At 34.8% G+C, this 20,839-nt stretch overlaps 2 protein-coding genes across 2 annotated transcripts; one reads left to right on the top strand and one right to left on the bottom strand.

Annotated features, from left to right (window-relative positions):
* The first annotated feature begins 7,735 nt into the window (after positions 1–7,735).
* LOC145030442 (uncharacterized) lies at positions 7,736–8,353 on the top strand. Its single transcript, XM_078978807.1, has one exon. It carries the CDS (start codon positions 7,736–7,738, stop codon positions 8,351–8,353), a length of 618 nt encoding a protein of 205 aa, XP_078834933.1.
* Positions 8,354–8,796: 443 nt separating this feature from the next.
* LOC145028308 (coronatine-insensitive protein 1-like) lies at positions 8,797–12,544 on the bottom strand. Its single transcript, XM_078976983.1, has 3 exons — positions 11,405–12,544; positions 9,934–10,408; positions 8,797–9,797 (listed from the first exon to the last, which is right to left on the bottom strand). Exons 1-3 carry the CDS (start codon positions 11,896–11,898, stop codon positions 8,994–8,996), a joined length of 1,773 nt encoding a protein of 590 aa, XP_078833109.1. The 5' UTR covers positions 11,899–12,544; the 3' UTR covers positions 8,797–8,993.
* Positions 12,545–20,839: the final 8,295 nt, after the last annotated feature.

Below are 20,839 nucleotides of genomic sequence, written 5' to 3'. Positions count from 1 at the left end.
TACCTAATGTGGATGTCATGTGGGAGGTAGCCCTTGTATCCATGTACCAATTCCCATCCAAGGGTTAATTCCAAGATTATGCATAGTCACTTTAATATCAGTCGTTGTTATAGGAGTAATGGTAGAAAATGCATGAGACGAACGCATGCCAAGAAGGCTTGGCAATTGTTGTTGCCATTGTAGACCATTGGGTAGTCAAAAAGGTTAATTGTCGTGAATACTCTCATGGGTTTTTTATTCAATATATATACGTACAAATTACATATAAGAGATAAACTCCATATCATATATACATGGATTTGATGATAATAATGATACATTTAAATATATCCTATATTTATCTCTTATCTATACGTCTACATTCGCCCTCAATCTTAACCGTAACAAGGTTTAGATTATGTCTCAGACTTTTTAACATGCTCTTAGTTACCGACTTTGTGAGTCCATTAACTAGTTGATCTCTAGATGATATAAATCGAACATCAAGAGCACCCATAGCTACTTTTTCCCTCAAGAAATGGAAATCCACCTCTATGTGTTTTGTACGTGTGTGAAAAACATGATTGGCTATTAAATAAGTTGCACCCAAGTTATCACACCATATAACGGGATGTTTTGGTTGATGAACGCCTAGTCCCTTAAGCAGAGATTGAAACCATATATTTGTTGTCCCATTTGAAAGATCCTTGTATTCAACTTTTGTAATTATACGAGATACCATGGGTTGCTTGCGAGAACTCCAAGATATTATATTTGGACCAAGAAATATTACAAAGCCACTTGTAGACTTACGATAATCCACACATCCAACCCAATATGGATCTATAAACATACTTAAGAGAGTAGACTTGGAATGTCTTATTGGAAGACGTGTATTCACCGTGGGAAGGCGCCCGCTTGATCAGTACACACGTACGGGATTTATGATTTTGAGATCTTGGGATTTTTGTATTACTTGGATTGAATGTTCAAATATGGTTGTTTTATGAATATTAAGTGAATTATGTTTTATAAAATTTGAAAAATATGTTTTGAAATTTACGGTGTTACAATCATTCTCAAGATCCCTCTTGCAATACATGTCAATGGGTTTTTAGAGTACAACGGTGAACACATCGTTCACAAACACCTACAAGTTGTGAGCATGCTAGTGTTCCACTGACTGTCTAGCATAGTCTGTGGTTGTCATCCCTACTCTGCTGAATGATGGGGGTCATCGTTTGGGTAAAGGTTTCACTCATTTTCCACTTGTCACCCTCATCTCAAGATCTATATCACCTCTTATCTCATTATCCAACTCATCCTTTTATCACACACCAACTATCTCATCTACCCATGTTCTACCCAACATATTTGTAAATATAAAATACATATACAGTTTAACTCATTTAAAAACTATATAAAACATCCATTCCATACTCATCTCAAATAAACACATAGCACGTATTTCATAACAAATACTTAATATTTATGTGTTAGATATAAGTAACCACAAACTCACTTGATCAGAAGATGATCGGACAACACTACAGCTCTTAAAATAATCTTTTGCGACGAAACCGGGATGTTTCCTCCAAAACCGGGCTTCACGCGGGCAGAGCTTCAGCTTGAAAACTATTTTTCTCGGGATCTTCGGGCTTCGGGACTTGCTTCGGGTCTCGGGAATGATACCGATGCTTCGGGATATTTCTTGCACGAAAAACGAGGTAAAACGGGAGAGAGAGGAGAGGAATTGAGCAAGGAACTCGGCTGCCCTCACACCCTTTATATAAGGGCTGATTCTTTGAATTACGTTGGGCGTAATTAAATTTACGCTGGGCGTAGTTTGGATAAGGCCGCTGACTCCCCCTCCTTCAGATAATATCGGATTTTAAAATTAAATTTAATATTTTAATTATTTAATAAACTTCAAAAATTTATATCTTCCTCATACGAACTCCGTTTTTGAAGTTCTTTATATCCATGCGTAGGTGAGACTACGCTCTACAACTTTCGTTTAGACTCCGTCAGTTAATTTTGAATTTATTTTATTATATTATTTTAGTAGGTCGGGATAGGAAAACTCCGTTATAAATTGATAACTTCTTCATCCGATGTCCGTTTTCGTCTGACTTTTTACCATTACACTACTATAAACAAGATCTTCGATTCTCGTTTAGATTGTTTCGACTAAAAACCGTTCGGTCTCAAATTGAGTATTCGAGATGCATATCGCTAAGTCGAAACTTAGAAAAATCATAACTTTCTCATACGAAGTCAGATTTGGACGTTCTTTTTATGCACGCTCATGGTTTAACGATCTCTAAGAGTTTCGTTTAAATTGCTAAGTCTAAATATCACTCTAACATAAATTCACTTTTTACGTCATTCAACGTCGTGTCGGTTCTGTCGCGAAACTTCGACAGGTCATAACTTCTTCGTTATAACTCAGATTTCAGCGTTCTTTATATGTACAAAATACTTGTAACATATACTATAACTTAGTTAAGACTATTCATTCTAAATAATCTTTCATCAAAAATTCATTTTTGACGTTTATCGTCTCTAAATTGACTAGACCTAATCTACGGGTGTTACAACATCAGACTTGTGTTTAATGAAATAAATCCAAGAATAATGGCTCTAATCATCCGAAAAACTAACATAATATTTAAAACCACCACTAGACACTTTATGTAACGTCCGTAGATCCGGGCTAGTCAATTTAGAGACGTTAAGCGTTAAAAATGACTTTTTGATAGAATATTATTTAGAATGAATAATCTTAACTAAGTTGTAGTATATGTTACAAGGATTCCGTACATATAAAGAACGCCAAAATCCGAGTTATAACGAAGAAGTTATGACATGTCGAAGTTTCGCGACAGAACCGGCACGACACAGCGCGATGTAAATAGTGAATTTACGTTAGAGCAATATTTGGCCTTAGCGATCTAAATGAAAGTCGTAGAATATGTTAGACCAAGATCGTGCATAAAAAGAACGTCTAAATCTGACTTCGTATGAGGAAGTTATGATTTTTCGAAGTTTCAGCATTAGCAGTATGCAGCCCGAAATCCGAATATTAGATCGAGCGGTTTTTAGCCGACACAACCTAAACGAGAATCAAAGATCTCGTTAATAGTAGCATAACGACAAAAAGACAGATGAAAATGGAGTTCAGATGAAGGAGTTATGAATTTTGAACGGAGTTTTCCTGTCCCGGCCTACTAAAAATAATGTATTAATAATATATTAAAATTAAAGTCAAAATTAGCCGACGAAGTCTAAATGAAAATTGTATATCTTGTTTTTACCTACGCGTGGATATAAATAACGTCGAAAACAGAGTTTGTATGCGAAAGTTATGAATTTCTGAAGTTCGAGGTGCGAAATCCCAAAACTATCATAACTCATGAGGTGAGCATATGTAGTTCACGAGGTGAACAGATGATGGACGTATTTCAGGGCAAGCAGCCATGACGAATGCAATGCCGTATCGAGCTCACAAGGTGAATATTAGATACTAACGATGTGAATATTAGAAACTCACGAGGTGAACCTAGAAAATTCACCCTATAAATAGAAATCAAGGGTCAACCGATTTTGGTTGCTCATCTCTTACTCTCCCACTCCCGATACTCTCTCTAAGCCCTATTTTAACCCACTGAAGCCTCAGTATCATCCCGAGACCCGAAGCGAGTCCCGAAGCCCGAAGATCCCGAGAAGTGAAATTCCCGAGCCGAAGCTCTGCCTGCAAGAAGCAATTTTTTGTGAAGATCTTCGAGATCTACCGAAGAATACTACTTTTACAAGTCGTAATGCTGTTCGATCATCTTCTGATCAAGTGAGTGTATAGTCACTTTCATCTTACACATAGATATGAAGTATATTATAAAATACGTGTTATGTGTATATATATATATTGTTGTTTATATGTGTGAGTGTATAGTCTCTTTCATAACACAATTTTAATACAAGTATTGTTTGAATGTATTAAGTATATGTTTTGTGTGAGTGTATAGTCACTTTCATCTTACACATAGATATGAAGTATTTTATAAAATAAATGCTATGTGTATATATATTGTTGTTTATATGTGTGAGTGTGTAGTTACTTTCTTCTACCGCATAGATATGAAGTATTTGCTATGAAATACGTGTTATGTGTTTATACGTTGTTTGTTTACTTGAGATGGTTGTCAAATGAATGTTTTATACATATTTTGAAATGATTTAAACTATATATGTATTTTATATCTACAAATATGTTGGGTAGAACATGGGTAGTCGAAATAGTTGGTGTGTGATGAAGGACGAGACGAAAGGTGAACCTTGGTAGTTATGGATTTAGTACCGTATAGATGAACGTTGGTAGCTATGGATTTAGTATTGTTAGATAGACGATGATAGCTATGGACCTAGTACCTACACTGGTAGTTATGGATTTAGTACCTGATGAACGAACCCTGGCAGCTATTGTCTTAGTGCCAAATAAAGAACCCTGGCAACTATTGTCTTAGTGCCAAATAAAGAATTCTGGCATCTATTGTCTTAGTGCCAAATAAAGAACCTTGGAAACTATTGTCTTAGTGCCAAGTAAAGAACCCTGGCAGTTATTGTCTTAGTGTCAAATAAAGAATCCTCGCAGGTATTGTCTTAGTGCCTAATAAAGAATCCGGGCAGCTATTGTCTTAGTACCTAATACGGAGTGAACATATAGATGATTCTTAGGATAGACCCTTAAGAGTAAGGAAGATAATAAGGGTAGGTAATTAGGTTGATTGTTTGATGATTAAATATAATAATTATATTATTGTGGGTTGAAAACCCTATATGCTCACCAGGCTCCCAAGCTTGACCCACTTAGTTTTCTTTGCATTACAGGTAATGGCACAAGAGTATAAGTTGGTGGACTTGACGAGAAGTTTTGGATTATAGATAAGTAGTTATAAATAACTGTTGTAAGGTCTATTTTATATTGTTTATGCTTTTGGTCTGTATTGGAACATGACATCCCGAGATTTTGTTATTTAATGAAAATACATTTCTTTAAAGAAATGCTTTGATAAATTCTTATCATATTTTGTTTTGGGAACAAATTCCGCAACCGTTTTCTTTAAACGAATACTCTGATTTATAAAACAAATCATAAACAAATCGGTCTTTTCTGACCGTGAAAATGGGGATGTCACACTTTAGTAGGTCCCCAAGCATCCGTGTGAACAAGCTCAAGTGGATATGAAATAACATGAACTAAGTTTTTGTAAGGTAACTGATGACTTTTAGAACGTTGACAAGCATCACACTGAAAATTTATTATTAAAAGAACATCCTAATTTATTTAACTTTAAAATGATATTGACTACTTCATAAATTGGATGGACCAGACGCTGATGCCATTGGGATTGAGACACTCGAACACTTGAGGACACCTGATGAGGAGTTTGAAATGAATAGTGACTGATCAGCACCAGGTAAATACCTCCGTTGCTTTTACCGAAGAGGAGGGTTTTCTTCGTGGCCTTGCCCTTAACAAAAAAAAAGCATTTGGGTGAATTTCAATGAAAACATCATTATCAAAGACAAGTTTATAACTTGAAAAGAGATGTTTATTGATTTTAGGAACACACAAAATGTTTTTAAGAAAGAAAGGTTTGCCTAAGCTAGGAATTTTACAATGATCAGTATGAGTAATTTGCAAACCTGTTCCATTGGCCACTTGAACCTGATCTTTGCCCTGATATGGTTCCTACGCCATGAGACGATCAAGATCGTTTGTGAGATGATTCGTTGCTCCAATGTTAAGGTACCAACTTGGATCATTGAAATAACTACTGGTAGTACTGTTGCCCCCACGATACTCCTCAGCCTGATAGGCATGATTGAACTTGTTCCAAAAGATTAATGTTGTATGAGCAGGGATGTTGCATACCTGACATCGTGGACCTTCATTACCCCTGTCACGGCCTCGTCTACGGCCGCGATTGCTTCCTCCACCTTTTTGTGTTTCCATGTTAATGGTTGTAGGGACCATTGTTGTTATAATTCCACCGTGAAGAGTTTTTCTCTTGGCGCGTCACATTGTTGGCAGAGGATGATACTTTTGTCACGTTCATGGTTTTGCCTTATGCTTCATGAACAATTAAATATGAGTAGAAGTTAGGAAGGGTTAAAGCTTGCTGGTTACTTAGCATAGTGATGGCAGTGAAGAAATCGTCATGGCATGGTCCCAAACCTGCTAAGATGTATCCAATGACTTCTTCATCAATCATGGTGTGGCCTATATTAGCCATAGTAGCAGCAAGACTAGTCATTTTTTGATAGTATTTTGATGCAGTCATATCTCCTTTCTTAGTAGTCAAAAGTTGAGTGCGTATTTGGATGGAGTTTCCACGATGTTAAGCAAAGAACATTGTGTTAAGGGAAGTCCATAACTCGTCAGACGAGTTTGTACATCTTGTGAGTTGAGCAATCACATCTTTTGCCATGGAGGACAGAAGAGCCCCAATGAGTGCTTGATCTTGAATGAACCATGTGTTGTACAAGGGATTGTCTATTTCTTTGACTTTTGCGCCAATTCTAGAAGTTATTTGGAACTGGGTTTTGGTGTAGTGCCATCGAGGTATCCATAGAGAAGGACACCTCGTAGTATGGGTATGACTTGGGCCTTCCATAACAGGAAATTGGTTCGAGTAAGCTTACAGTACCAGTGGCAATTTTAGAATAGATAATGGTAGAGATGGTGATGGCGATTTTGAGATAGAGGATCAGAAGCCGAAAGAAGATAGAGAAAGGACGGAGCCCTAGGAGTGGCTCTAATACCAAGTCAAAAAGGTTAATTGTCGTGAATACCCTCATAGGTTTTGTATTGTGTATATATATATATATATATATATATATATATATATATATATATATATATATATATATATATATATATATATATATATATATATATATATATATATATATATGAGAAATTAAATATCCTCCTATTTTTATTCTTACAAATTCTCCTATAAATGATGACATGTGCTATTTTAGTATATTTATATATCACTAAATGAGCACTAAATGTGACTCATGTTATTATTTAATTTAGTCAGAAGATTTGTAGAAAGAAAATGTTGGAGGATATTTAATTTCTATATATATATATATATATATATATACACACACACACACACACACGTACAAATTACATATAAGAGATAAACTCCAAATCCTATATATATGGATCTGATGAAAACAATGATACGTTTGAATATATCCAATCTCTTTCTCTTATCTTTACGTTTACATGGGTCGGTCCAAGACTCTAAGACATAGTCAAATACAGAGACGGGGGGATAGCCCGGGGCATATAAGGACGTAGCACGTAGGTATCCTTGTCCCGTCTATGGATGCTAACCCACCATTCCTTAGAAGACCAGGCTGATAAGCTCTTTGTTGTCCATAATTTTGCCACAAAAAATCCATATCTAATAGACAAGATGATAACTATTAATGTATATTATGTATCTTGTATTTAGCCCATTAGATTAGCCTTTTTGTGTGTACGTATAAGCCCATTACTTTATGTATATAGTATTCAATTGATTAATGAAATTGGCGAGAAAGGCAAAATCATTCCTAATATGGTATCAGAGACTCTTTAACCTTGGTACCCATACACCAGCCGGCCCTACCTTCTCCTTCTCAATCATGTCAATCTTCTCCTTCTTCTCTATTATGTTCTTCTTCTCTATCAGACATGGCTGATAAAGATAAGCCTTTCACCTGCATCAATATCAAGTCTTATGTTCCTCTTATTCTTGATCTAAATGAATTAAATTACGATGCGTGGCGGGAGCTCTTTCTCACTCATTGTCGTGCCTATGGTGTCCATGGTTTTCTTGACAGCACACACAAACCCAAAGACGCAGCAGACACCGATTGGGACAACCTTGACAATCTTGTCAAATCATGGCTCTATGGCACAATGACACAGTCATTACTCACCATGATTCTCAAACCAAAATCAACAGCCAACTCTATCTGGGAAGCCATTGAAACCCTTTTTAGAGACAATAAACACTCCAGAGCAATTGAACCGGACAATGAGTTGCGCACTCTAGTCCAAGGCAATCGTTCTATAACCGAATACTGCCAGAAAATCAAAGTTATTTCTGATCTCCTAGCAAACATTGATGCACCTGTTCCTGAAAAGACACCCATTTCATACCTACTCAATGGTTTAAACCCAAAGTTTGAAAATGTTTCCATGCTCATCCGTCACAAAGATCCCCCACTTTCATTCCTTGAAGCACACTCAACTCTTGCTTCTGAAGAGTTTCATGTCAACAAGATTGGAAAGCAGTTGCTTAAATAAAAAGCAAATCTTGATGCAATAATCAAGATTCAGTAACATAAGAATACGACCAAATCACCGAACCCATTGGGCAATTTCATCTATTCATATGAAAACTGTTCAAGTCTTTAGACTTTAGCATATATGTTATTCTAATATTTGCTAGAGTAATTGACGTTTTGCCAAAAGCATCCACAGGGTTATTCATATGAAAACTGTTCCAAGTCTTTAGCGTATAGATTCTCATGAAGAATCTTAGTTTTATTCTCTAAAATTCCATTGTCTTTCAATTTTTTTGGTCTTCATTTTCCAAATAGAATCTTAGTGCTAATCACAAGACAAACGACATCAACAAAACATATCTTGTGTCCTTCAAAACTCAATATTAATCCCGGCAATAGCTCATCAATTGTACATCTTTCTAAGATAACAAAACTATCATCACATGCCTACCATTCCAAAAGTAACGACAACCCAAAGGAAACCATTATGAACAGTAACGATACAGAAAGCATGATACAAGAAACAAAAGAAAAAAAAAAAAAAAAAAAAAAAAAACAAAGTAGAACCAATTATATCAGCCTATGGATGACCATTTATGACGTGTGTTCAAGACAAACACTTTTACCTCACTGAAATTCTGAACCCTATGTACATGTGTTTATTCATATCTAGCAATGGAGTCAAGTGGAATGACAGAAGGCGGAAAATCTGTTCTTGGTCCAGCAAGCGAGTAATAAGCAAGTATATGTGCATGATGTTCTTTCTCTTTACCATCTCCACCAATAACCTTTCTTGGAGGAATTATCTCAATATTCCAAAAAGGTCGCGCCATTGCCAACAGATCACATCCAGTCGGAGATCCCCGATACCCTTGTACCCATAAGTATCTTAAAGACCTCAACTGTAAAACAGCCATCGCAAGTGCACGTTCACTAAAACAACACCCTCTCACTTCAAGCTTTTGCAGGCTAGGGCATCCTCTCGAGAACCCTAAAATCCCAGTATCAGATTCCCCTAGATACCCTAGCAACATCCATCTTATATTTTGGCTGTTTTGACCAATATAAGCCAAACCCACGTCCGTTAGCCCTCCTGGTCGGAGATACAGAGCAAATCTTCTAAGCTGTTGGCACCCACTGAGTAAAGATCGGACTCCATTATCGAGTGGCAAATCTGTGATGACTTCTTCTCGTTCCAGCAACACCATACGGAAATCTCTGAGTTTTTTCAAGTTCATGCCCATGGTTTCTAGAGCTGCGTTTGTGATATCGGATACGTATACTGCGATATATTCTAAGTCTAGACACCCTTGTGCTACTGCCGTCAATCCCCTTTGAGAAACGACACCTTCTTCATCTTCCATTTCTTGTTCATCTGCTCCTCGCTCCACTCGAAGCCGTTTTAGCTTCTTGCAGTATCGCGCAAGAACTTCCATTCCTCGGTCTCCAATCACGTTTCTTGTCTGTTTTTTCATATATTTGAATTCAGAATTAGTTCATTCCAAGTTACTGAAACAATAATGTGTACGTTGGATGACTATATATTTATTTTTATCTTTTTACATCTTTTAAACACCAAAAATCAAGCTTTGTTTGTACCTCAAGTATTTCCAAACTGGTGCACCGTTGGAGCAAGCGACAGTGGTCTTCGGTGTCAAGAAGGGCATAGAGAAGATCCAGTTTTTTGAGGCGAAAAGCAAAAGGTAACACAAGGATAGTTTCACTTGTACTCATGTAGTTCACACCTAAGTGGGTCACTCTTCGGGGATACATCACATGATTATACACTTCGGTTTGCTCATTGAAACAACCCCCGCCAAATTCTTCAAGTGAATTAGCATGGTTGAAGAATCCAGCAAGCTCCAAGATTTCACAGTCGCCTATCTTCACAGATAGTAGACACAAACATTTCTTGGCTATTAGCTCCAGATCTTTAACACTAACTTGGCTAAGATCTGTCATGTAAAAGTTCAATGTTTCGAGTACCCCTGTGTTGCTCATAGCAAGCTCATGTAGCCACTCTCCATCCTTTTCTAATATTTGGCTCTCTTCTAAAAACAAGACTCTAAGGTTCCTGCAATTGCATAAAACTATAAGTTTAACTTGTCCAATTGCATATAATTCCTAGAATCATATTTTAGAATAACAAAAAGGGTTTTACAGTTTGTTATGTATGACACATACAAGAAGCAAGTATTAATGCGTTTGATATGTTATTAGACGAGTATGATCCGTTGACATTTGAAGTCAAACTGATGAATTTTCTGACATCAATATAAATTCTACCAGTTTCAAGAAATTTAAATAATACCCCGTGCTAAACGTTTTCAAAAGCTAAGAATGTGAAACAAAATAGTCAAATGTAATCATGAATCTTGAATGATGGATGTAGAAAAGAAGCTCGACGACAAGACGTAATTCAAGCTAAAAAACAACACTGTTAATTGCTACTAATGGCATCAAATAATTCTGAAAAAGAATAAAAGAAGGAAACATTGCACCAAATAATGTAATCTACAGAAAATCAAAACCCCACCATAATTATGTAGAAAAATGCCATTTTTGTTGATTAATTATAGCTTTGAGTGCATTTCAAGAAAATGTCATAACCTTCTAGATATATTCAAGCATTCACATTGAGGACCTAACATTTCATCAAGGTCTAATAATTTCACCCATAATTATTAATTCATAGAAATCAAGAAAAAAATATGAATCGTTGGGTTTTAACAGATATAGCTTCTACAGATGTCAAATAAAAGATCTGCCAAAGATTCACTCATCTTCTAAAATTAAATTAAAAGGAAAAAAAGATAAAAAAAGATCGATCATTTGTAAATTTCGCTACTAATAACTTGCACTCACAAATTATTGAAACAGAGCAAAGAATAAAAGGAGAGTATAACAATTTCCCAAAAAAGAAAAACACAACAGAGTAATCCAGAAATAAATTTAGAGAAAAAGGTTTTTATATAAAAATGTGAAGATTAAACTCTCAATGAATCCAATCTCTGGTGAGATTTTAACAGTTAAACACGGTATATATAGAAGCCATAAGACGACAAAATACCTGCAAGAGCGACAAATATGGCGAAGCCCATCAGTAGAAAATCCAGAACATTTATCAAGCTTAAGAACCTGAAGAACAGACCCACGCTCACGGGCTAACAGTTCAAGATCTTCATCCTTTACAATCATCCTTCTGAAGTGCACAGTTTTTATGCAACTGAAAGATTTCGCAATCTCCTCCACCCACGGCGTTGCAAACCCACCCCAGTCCTCCGGAATCAAGTTATACATGGCGGCGCGTGGCTTCCCTTTTATTGTCAAGGACTCTAGAAACGGGAACCTCCGTGAGAGCTGTTTAGGAGTTGCCGTGTAACACAGCGCTATTGTTACGTGTTTTCGTGTATGAGCTTCGAGTTGCCATAACCTCCGGCAGACCAAAGATATGGACTGCCGGTCACGTGTGTCGTGTATGTACGATAACACGCACTCGAAAACGATGTCAGACATGCCGTGAACTCGCTGGGACGACTGGTTGATGTAGTTCCGATCCTCCATAATCCAATTCAAGTAACAAAACGAGAAGTACCCTAGTTGGAATCAAGAAAATTACAAGCTTATGATTGGATTCCCAGAAACCAAGTTGAAAACAGTGAGTCGGGGGGATTCTTGGAGAAGAAATGAGGGAAACAAACCAAAACCCAGAAAGATACAAAAATCCAACTTCAAATCAAGAAAGTTTTTTGAGATTCGTGACTAGATTACGAGAAGTGGAACTGAAAAGAAGGATTTAGGAAAGATTCGTATGAGAAAACAAAACCTCGAGTTGAAATCAAGAAAGAAACAAAAACCGACTTCAAATCAAGAAGGTTCAAAGATGGATATAATCCGATTAGGAAAAACCAGGTTGAAAAGATTTCTTTAGGAAGGATTCCTTATTAGAGATAAAAAAAGAGATGTAAACAATTACAGAATTTAGGAGTGACGAGATCCACGAATGGGGGGCTAGAGAGAGAAAGTTAGAGTGAGAGTAAAGAGCAGAGAAGTGCACGGTTAGGATTGGGTAAGAGATGGAGATCTGACGGCGACAGTTTGAGGAGTTTATATGGGGAACGATAAAAATGGAAAGTTGTTTTAAGAGGGCTCTACAACCAAGAAACTTATAAAAGAGAGAAGACAGTTGTGAAGAGATGGGGATTATTAATGATGTGCCAAGGGTTAATTGGGAGAACTCGTTAAAGATTCTGCAACTCTGCAAACGACAACATACTGTTGTGCATCAGGATAACCTAAAAATACCATCACCAACTTTAACTTTTAATATATATATATATATATATATATATATATAGAGTAAATTACTTTTTTTTTTTTTTTTACTTTGGTTTCCTTCAATCTTCATATTTGGTCCAACTTTAAGAAAATTGATATAAGTGATTCCTTTTGTTAAAATTGGTCTAACTTCGATCTTTCTAAAATAAACACTGTTACTTTTTTAATTATTACAATTTTTTTCTTTGTTTAACTATTTATTATTATAAAATATAAAATATTAATGATACCACCCACCCACCTCCACCGATCAACATCACATTTGTCATCAATCTCAACCATCCACCACATCCTTCGCTAATCATCACCAACACTATCATCATTCTCACCAATCATCAATGTCAACCTCATCCTCCATGAATAGGTGAGTACAGATGGCTATCCGCTATAATTATCCGTAACAGAACCGAAATCACTAGTTTTTATTATGTTGGAACCAAAACCGGTTCATCAATTCTTTAGATTTTATAATTATTTTTGTACTGGATACCCAATTATTTTATGTTTTTTTTCATAATTATCCCACTAAAAGACAGATAAATTACCAAAAGACATTTGATCCAACGGTATCAATATGTGTAAAAAGGTGTATGATACTTATTTTCAAAACTTATGGTGTAATAATTATGTATGTATGTAGTAAGAATTCTTATAATATTTTGTGGAACAATATTAAGACTTATTGTTAAAACAATAAAAAAAAACGTAGATTCATAGATTCTATAAAAGACGTGAATCAATAACAAAAACAATGAAGATCAAACAGTGTCGAATGATTATATTCAATAGCTTTAAAAGAGTTCAACATGAACTTTTCTATAAAAGCTAGGTAGGGCAAATTGGTCTAACTTCGATCTTCCTAAAACAAACACCGTTACTTTTTTAATTATTACAATTTTTTTCTTCTGTTTAATTATTTATTATTATAAAATATAAAATATTAATGACACCACCCACCCACCCCACCGATCAACATCATATTTGTCATCAATCTCAACCATCCACCACATCCTTCGCTAATCATCACCAACACTATCATCATTCTCACCAATCATCAATGTCAACCTCATCCTCCATAAATAGGTGACTACAGATGGCTACCCGCTATAATTATCCGTAACAGAACCGAAATCTCGCTATAATTATCCGTAACAGAACCGAAATCGTTAGTTTTTATTATGTTGGAACCAAAACCGGTTCATCAATTCTTTAGATTTTATAATTATTTTTGTACTGGATACCCAATTATTTTATGTTTTTTTTTATAATTATCCCACTAAAAGCAGATAAATTACCAAAAGACATTTGATCCAACGGTATCAATATGTGTAAAAAGGTGTATGATACTTATTTTCTAAACTTATGGTGTAATAATTATGTATGTATGTAGTAAGAATTCTTATAATATTTTGTGGAACAATATTAAGACTTATTGTTAAAACAATAAAAAAAACGTAGATTCATAGATTCTATAAAAGACGTGAATCAATAACAAAAACAATGAAGATCAAACAGTGTTGAATGATTATATTCAATAGCTTTAAAAGAGTTCAACATGAAGTTTTCGATAAAAGCTAGGTAGGGCAAATTGGTCTAACTTCGATCTTCCTAAAACAAACACCGTTACTTTTTTAATTATTACAATTTTTTTCTTCTGTTTAATTATTTATTATTATAAAATATAAAATATTAATAACACCACCCACCCACCTCCACCGATCAACATCACATTTGTCATCAATCTCAACCATCCACCACATCCTTCGCTAATCATCACCAACACTATCATCATTCTCACCAATCATCAATGTCAACCTCATCCTCCATAAATAGGTGACTACAGATGGCTACCCGCTATAATTATCCGTAACAGAACCGAAATCCCGCTATAATTATCCGTAACAGAACCGAAATCGCTAGTTTTTATTATGTTGGAACCAAAACCGGTTCATCAATTCTTTAGATTTTATAATTATTTTTGTACTGGATACCCAATTATTTTATGTTTTTTTTATAATTATCCCACTAAAAGCAGATAAATTACCAAAAGACATTTGATCCAACGGTATCAATATGTGTAAAAAGGTGTATGATACTTATTTTCTAAACTTATGGTGTAATAATTATGTATGTATGTAGTAAGAATTCTTATAATATTTTGTGGAACAATATTAAAACTTATTGTTAAAACAATAAAAAAAACGTAGATTCATAGATTCTATAAAAGACGTGAATCAATAACAAAAACAATGAAGATCAAACAGTGTCGAATGATTATATTCAATAGCTTTAAAACTTATGGTGTAATAATTATGTATGTATGTAGTAAGAATTCTTATAATATTTTGTGGAACAATATTAAGACTTATTGTTAAAACAATAAAAAAAACGTAGATTCATAGATTCTATAAAAGACGTGAATCAATAACAAAAACAATGAAGATCAAACAGTGTTGAATGATTATATTCAATAGCTTTAAAAGAATTCAACATGAACTTTTCTATAAAAGCTAGGTAGGGCAAATTGGTCTAACTTCGATCTTCCTAAAACAAACACCGTTACTTTTTTAATTATTACAATTTTTTTCTTCTGTTTAATTATTTATTATTATAAAATATAAAATATTAATGACACCACCCACCCACCTCCACCGATCAACATCACATTTGTCATCAATCTCAACCATCCACAACATCCTTCGCTAATCATCACCAACACTATCATCATTCTCACCAATCATCAATGTCAACCTCATCCTCCATAAATAGGTGACTACAGATGGCTACCCGCTATAATTATCCGTAACAGAACCGAAATCCCGCTGTAATTATCCGTAACAGAACCGAAATCGCTAGTTTTTATTATGTTGGAACCAAAACCGGTTCATCAATTCTTTAGATTTTATAATTATTTTTGTACTGGATACCCAATTATTTTATGTTTTTTTTATAATTATCCCACTAAAAGCAGATAAATTACCAAAAGACATTTGATCCAACGGTATCAATATGTGTAAAAAGGTGTATGATACTTATTTTCTAAACTTATGGTGTAATAATTATGTATGTATGTAGTAAGAATTCTTATAATATTTTGTGGAACAATATTAAGACTTATTGTTAAAACAATAAAAAAACGTAGATTCATAGATTCTATAAAAGACGTGAATCAATAACAAAAACAATGAAGATCAAACAGTGTCGAATGATTATATTCAATAGCTTTAAAACTTATGGTGTAATAATTATGTATGTATGTAGTAAGAATTCTTATAATATTTTGTGGAACAATATTAAGACTTATTGTTAAAACAATAAAAAAAACGTAGATTCATAGATTCTATAAAAGACGTGAATCAATAACAAAAACAATGAAGATCAAACAGTGTTGAATGATTATATTCAATAGCTTTAAAAGAGTTCAACATGAAGTTTTCGATAAAAGCTAGGTAGGGCAAATTGGTCTAACTTCGATCTTCCTAAAACAAACACCGTTACTTTTTTAATTATTACAATTTTTTTCTTATGTTTAATTATTTATTATTATAAAATATAAAATATTAATGACACCACCCACCCACCTCCACCGATCAACATCACATTTGTCATCAATCTCAACCATCCACCACATCCTTCGCTAATCATCACCAACACTATCATCATTCTCACCAATCATCAATGTCAACCTCATCCTCCATAAATAGGTGACTACAGATGGCTACCCGCTATAATTATCCGTAACAGAACCAAAATCCCGCTATAATTATCCATAACAGAACCGAAATCACTAGTTTTTATTATGTTGGAACCAAAACCGGTTCATCAATTCTTTAGATTTTATAATTATTTTTGTACTGGATACCCAATTATTTTATGTTTTTTTATAATTATCCCACTAAAAGGCAGATAAATTACCAAAAGACATTTGATCCAACGGTATCAATATGTGTAAAAAGGTGTATGATACTTATTTTCTAAACTTATGGTGTAATAATTATGTATGTATGTAGTAAGAATTCTTATAATATTTTGTGGAACAATATTAAGACTTATTGTTAAAACAATAAAAAAAACGTAGATTCATAGATTCTATAAAAGACGTGAATCAATAACAAAAACAATGAAGATCAAACAGTGTCGAATGATTATATTCAATAGCTTTAAAACTTATGGTGTAATAATTATGTATGTATGTATTAAGAATTCTTATAATATTTTGTGGAACAATATTAAGACTTATTGTTAAAACAATAAAAAAAAACGTAGATTCATAGATTCTATAAAAGACGTGAATTAATAACAAAAACAATGAAGATCAAACAGTGTCGAATGATTATATTCAATAGCTTTAAAAGAGTTCAACATGAACTTTTCTATAAAAGCTAGTTAGGGCAAATTGGTCTAACTTCGATCTTCCTAAAACAAACACCGTTACTTTTTTAATTATTACAATTTTTTTCTTCTGTTTAATTATTTATTATTATAAAATATAAAATATTAATGACACCACCCACCCACCTCCACCGATCAACATCACATTTGTCATCAATCTCAACCATCCACAACATCCTTCGCTAATCATCACCAACACTATCATCATTCTCACCAATCATCAATGTCAACCTCATCCTCCATAAATAGGTGACTACAGATGGCTACCCGCTATAATTATCCGTAACAGAACCGAAATCCCGCTATAATTATCCGTAATAGAACCGAAATCGCTAGTTTTTATTATGTTGGAACCAAAACCGGTTCATCAATTCTTTAGATTTTATAATTATTTTTGTACTGGATGCCCAGTTATTTTATGTTTTTTTTATAATTATCCCACTAAAAGGCAGATAAATTACCAAAAGACATTTGATCCAACGGTATCAATATGTTTAAAAAGGTGTATGATACTTATTTTCTAAACTTATGGTGTAATAATTATGTATGTATGTAGTAAGAATTCTTATAATATTTTGTGGAACAATATTAAGACTTATTGTTAAAACAATAAAAAAACGTAGATTCATAGATTCTATAAAAGACGTGAATCAATAACAAAAACAATGAAGATCAAACAGTGTCGAATGATTATATTCAATACCTTTAAAAGAGTTCAACATGAACTTTTCTATAAAAGCTAGGTAGGGCAAATACAATTGTTAACCCTAGAACGATACATGCATACACATTAAATAGTCTAACTCTAGCAAACTATAAATACGGATGGACAGACCCAATCCGATAATACTAATTATGTACATAACGATTTGACACAACACATTAAATAACCCAACAATCTCCCCCTTTTTGTCAAATAAAGAAAGGAGATTCTTCGTTGTTGTTACTTCTCAACCATGAATAGTCGTGTCATCAGATTCAGAAGGGTATTTCTGATCACAAGATACCACTTGATCATGTCAGTAAAGCATTTCAGATCAGCAGAGGTGTTAGACTTCGTAGCTTTGACCATCCCTATAATGTTGTTCAGAGCAGTGGTTGAATATAGATGCTTGTCGAGTAAGAAAAACATGCTCTTTTGAACATTTCCACCTTCCTTTCATTGATTAACCACGTTCCAATTTTCTTTATTGATCTTTCCCAGCTTCAGCTTTCGGAAGTCCTTTAGTTCTGATTCAGGATTCACAATCGGCTTTTTCTTCAAAACAGAAGCTATCTCTATATCCATTTTTGCTACTTCTTGAATATAGCAAATACGCATTCTTTTCAAGTGAGCAACAATCAGTTCATACAAATCCAGTTATTAATATTCATACATGGAAGATCAGCAATAATGAAATCAAATTCGGTACGACTTGATCCCCTGTATCCTTTAACTTGACATTGATTAAGCATCAAGCAATGAAGGTGCACAAACCTTTACAACAACCATATTTTGTAAGCTCTAGATTTGCAGTTGTGGCTTCCCATGCTTGAGATAGGAAAAGAGAAGAGCTTATGATTGACGTCATAATCTAAAAGTGGTGCTTTCTCAATTTGCTCAAAGCATCTGAATAGGAATGCTCTCGAAGTGACTAGAAAATGAAACTGAGAATCAGCCGAATTAATTAGTTCAAAAGATACCATAGGTTCTAATCAGTGTCAGTTGGGATTGTCGACAGCCTCATTCAGAATCCTTTCCATGGTTTAAGGAGGAAAAAGGGATTCTTGTGTTTTCATAGTGACTTTCGAAGCCATAGCTTCCCTTTCTTAAGCTTCTAATTCTTTATGAACGCACAAAATATTATCAAGCTATTTATTCCTCTACTTTCTGACAAGCTTTTCACCTTCAGATAATTCTTCCTCCTCATCAACATCATCAATAATCTTTTCTTAACCTTTTGACCCATAAGTTTCATTACCCTTCTAGTCAACCTTCGGGTTATGTATTGGATGTTACTCAGTCTTCTGCTTAGGTTGGGCTTCTTTTTTGTGGGTTTCTTGTTTGTCTATATTATCCCCCCTTGTTTCAGAATAGCAATGCTTCCCGAAACACCCTCTAGCCGATTTAGTAGTGTGAAAACAAGCTTGAGTTTCGTAGAGAGGTGTTGTCGGATTGAAATCATAAGCATTGAGTCACGAGTTTCAATAAGGCATTGCAGGTACTGAAATTTTAATACATATTCAATACACTGCCTTCTTGGACTACAAGTGATCCAGATGTGTGGTTTCGTAATTCAGTTTAACAGATAAAACCTTGACTTTTTCAGTTTTCTGAGCCAGTTTTTCCATGATCGCATTTTCAGCAACAAGATCGTTCTAAAGCTGCTTAATCTTGGACACGATGGAAGCATTCATCTCAACATTGTCAACCTTGATGGCAGAACGAATCTTGGAAAGTGCTTCTTTTTCTATCTTAAGAGTGGTTCTAAGACTCGTAATGAATTTGTTTGCCACTTCGGTATTCTTATCAGCGGAGCTTCGGAAATCAGCCATAACTGTTTGACTTTTGCATGTAGTTTTTCGACTTTTTCGGTTGTATCAGCAATAATTTTTGCAGATGCTTCAATAGTCTTGGTTGAGGCAGCAAGCACCTTTGCATTCTCTTTGGTTAGAATTTCCACTGTGGCCTAATGAGACTGTAACATGTACTCATAATTGGTGGAAGAATTGGTAGACTCCAAAATCTTATCCAACTTTTCGTTTGAAGCTTTAAACTGCCATTTTGTCATTGAGGCTTCGTCATCATCGCTTGCTTGATGGAATGTGAAGGGACTTAAAACGAAATCATGTATATTTTCCTGATCATCCCCAAACATGATATCATGATCTTCTTCATGAAGAGGAGAAGCTGTTGAAGTGCTTGGACCGACAGTAACTCCGAAATCATATGCCCCCATATCAGATACGTTGACAGTAGACATTAGAGTATTAAGAAAGGTAGTTGTTGTTGCTGTTGAGTCGGTATAGAAGGGAGTGGAAAGAGGAATAGAAATTTGAGGTTGAGAAATGCCCACATATATCCTTGGTAGTGGGGCAATGGTTATTGGAACAAAAGTGGTGAGTAGAGATGAAGTAGTGTTTCGGAGATGGAGGTGGGGTGTGTATCTAGAAAGAATAAGAAAATAGAATGGAAGTAGTGGGTGGAGAAGATACATTCAGAATGGGAGTAGAAGTGGGATGTTTCGAGGTCGCAACAGTATTTTCAACTTCTTTCTGAACAAGTTCACCCTCCCGATTCTCAGTTTGCGTTTATAATCCCGAATCCTCCTGTACGGGAGATAGTGACCTCGGTTTCCGAGCAACTTTATTAACTTTCTTCTTCGGAGTGATGATAGGGTCGGAAGGACCTGCCTTACCCTTTCGGTTTGCTCCACATTTTGTTTTGTTTGCCTCATCAATAGCCTTTCGTAGATTTTATGGCATAGGACGAACATCAAATGGAGGCTTCTTTCGGTATTCATTCACAACAAAATTATCAACAGTAACATTCATCAACATGGCTTCTTGAAAAGACCCAATGAAACTAAAATTGGTTAGTTCAGACACCATAAAGTTAGAAGTATGCATGATGGGAATATCAGTTAGTACATTGTCATCATTTAATTAAATCTGGAGGCGAACGATGGCACGCTGCATGATGATAGACCAAAAGCGAGCACAAGAAATCTCTGAATGCCTGGAGGTCGAGAGTGTGCTTTGAAGAAGTTGTGCCCAAAGAATTGAACCATGATCT

The sequence above is a fragment of the Lactuca saligna genome, chromosome 2 (genome assembly GCF_052625555.1).
Source record: "Lactuca saligna cultivar CGN05327 chromosome 2, ASM5262555v1, whole genome shotgun sequence".
NCBI classification, from domain to species: domain Eukaryota; kingdom Viridiplantae; phylum Streptophyta; class Magnoliopsida; order Asterales; family Asteraceae; genus Lactuca; species Lactuca saligna.
The sequence above is the reverse complement of the archived record's forward strand: the minus strand, read 5'-3'. Positions and strand labels throughout refer to the sequence as shown.

Coding starts and splice junctions, on each gene's coding strand:
- LOC145030442 (XM_078978807.1), top strand. CDS start 7,736: ATGGCTGATAAAGATAAGCCTTTCACCTGCATCAATATCAAGTCTTAT.
- LOC145028308 (XM_078976983.1), bottom strand. CDS start 11,898: ATGGAGGATCGGAACTACATCAACCAGTCGTCCCAGCGAGTTCACGGC. Junction 10,409..11,404: donor CATATTTGTCGCTCTTGCAG/GTATTTTGTCGT, acceptor ATGCAATTGCAG/GAACCTTAGAGTCTTGTTTT. Junction 9,798..9,933: donor CCAGTTTGGAAATACTTGAG/GTACAAACAAAG, acceptor ATGAAAAAACAG/ACAAGAAACGTGATTGGAGA.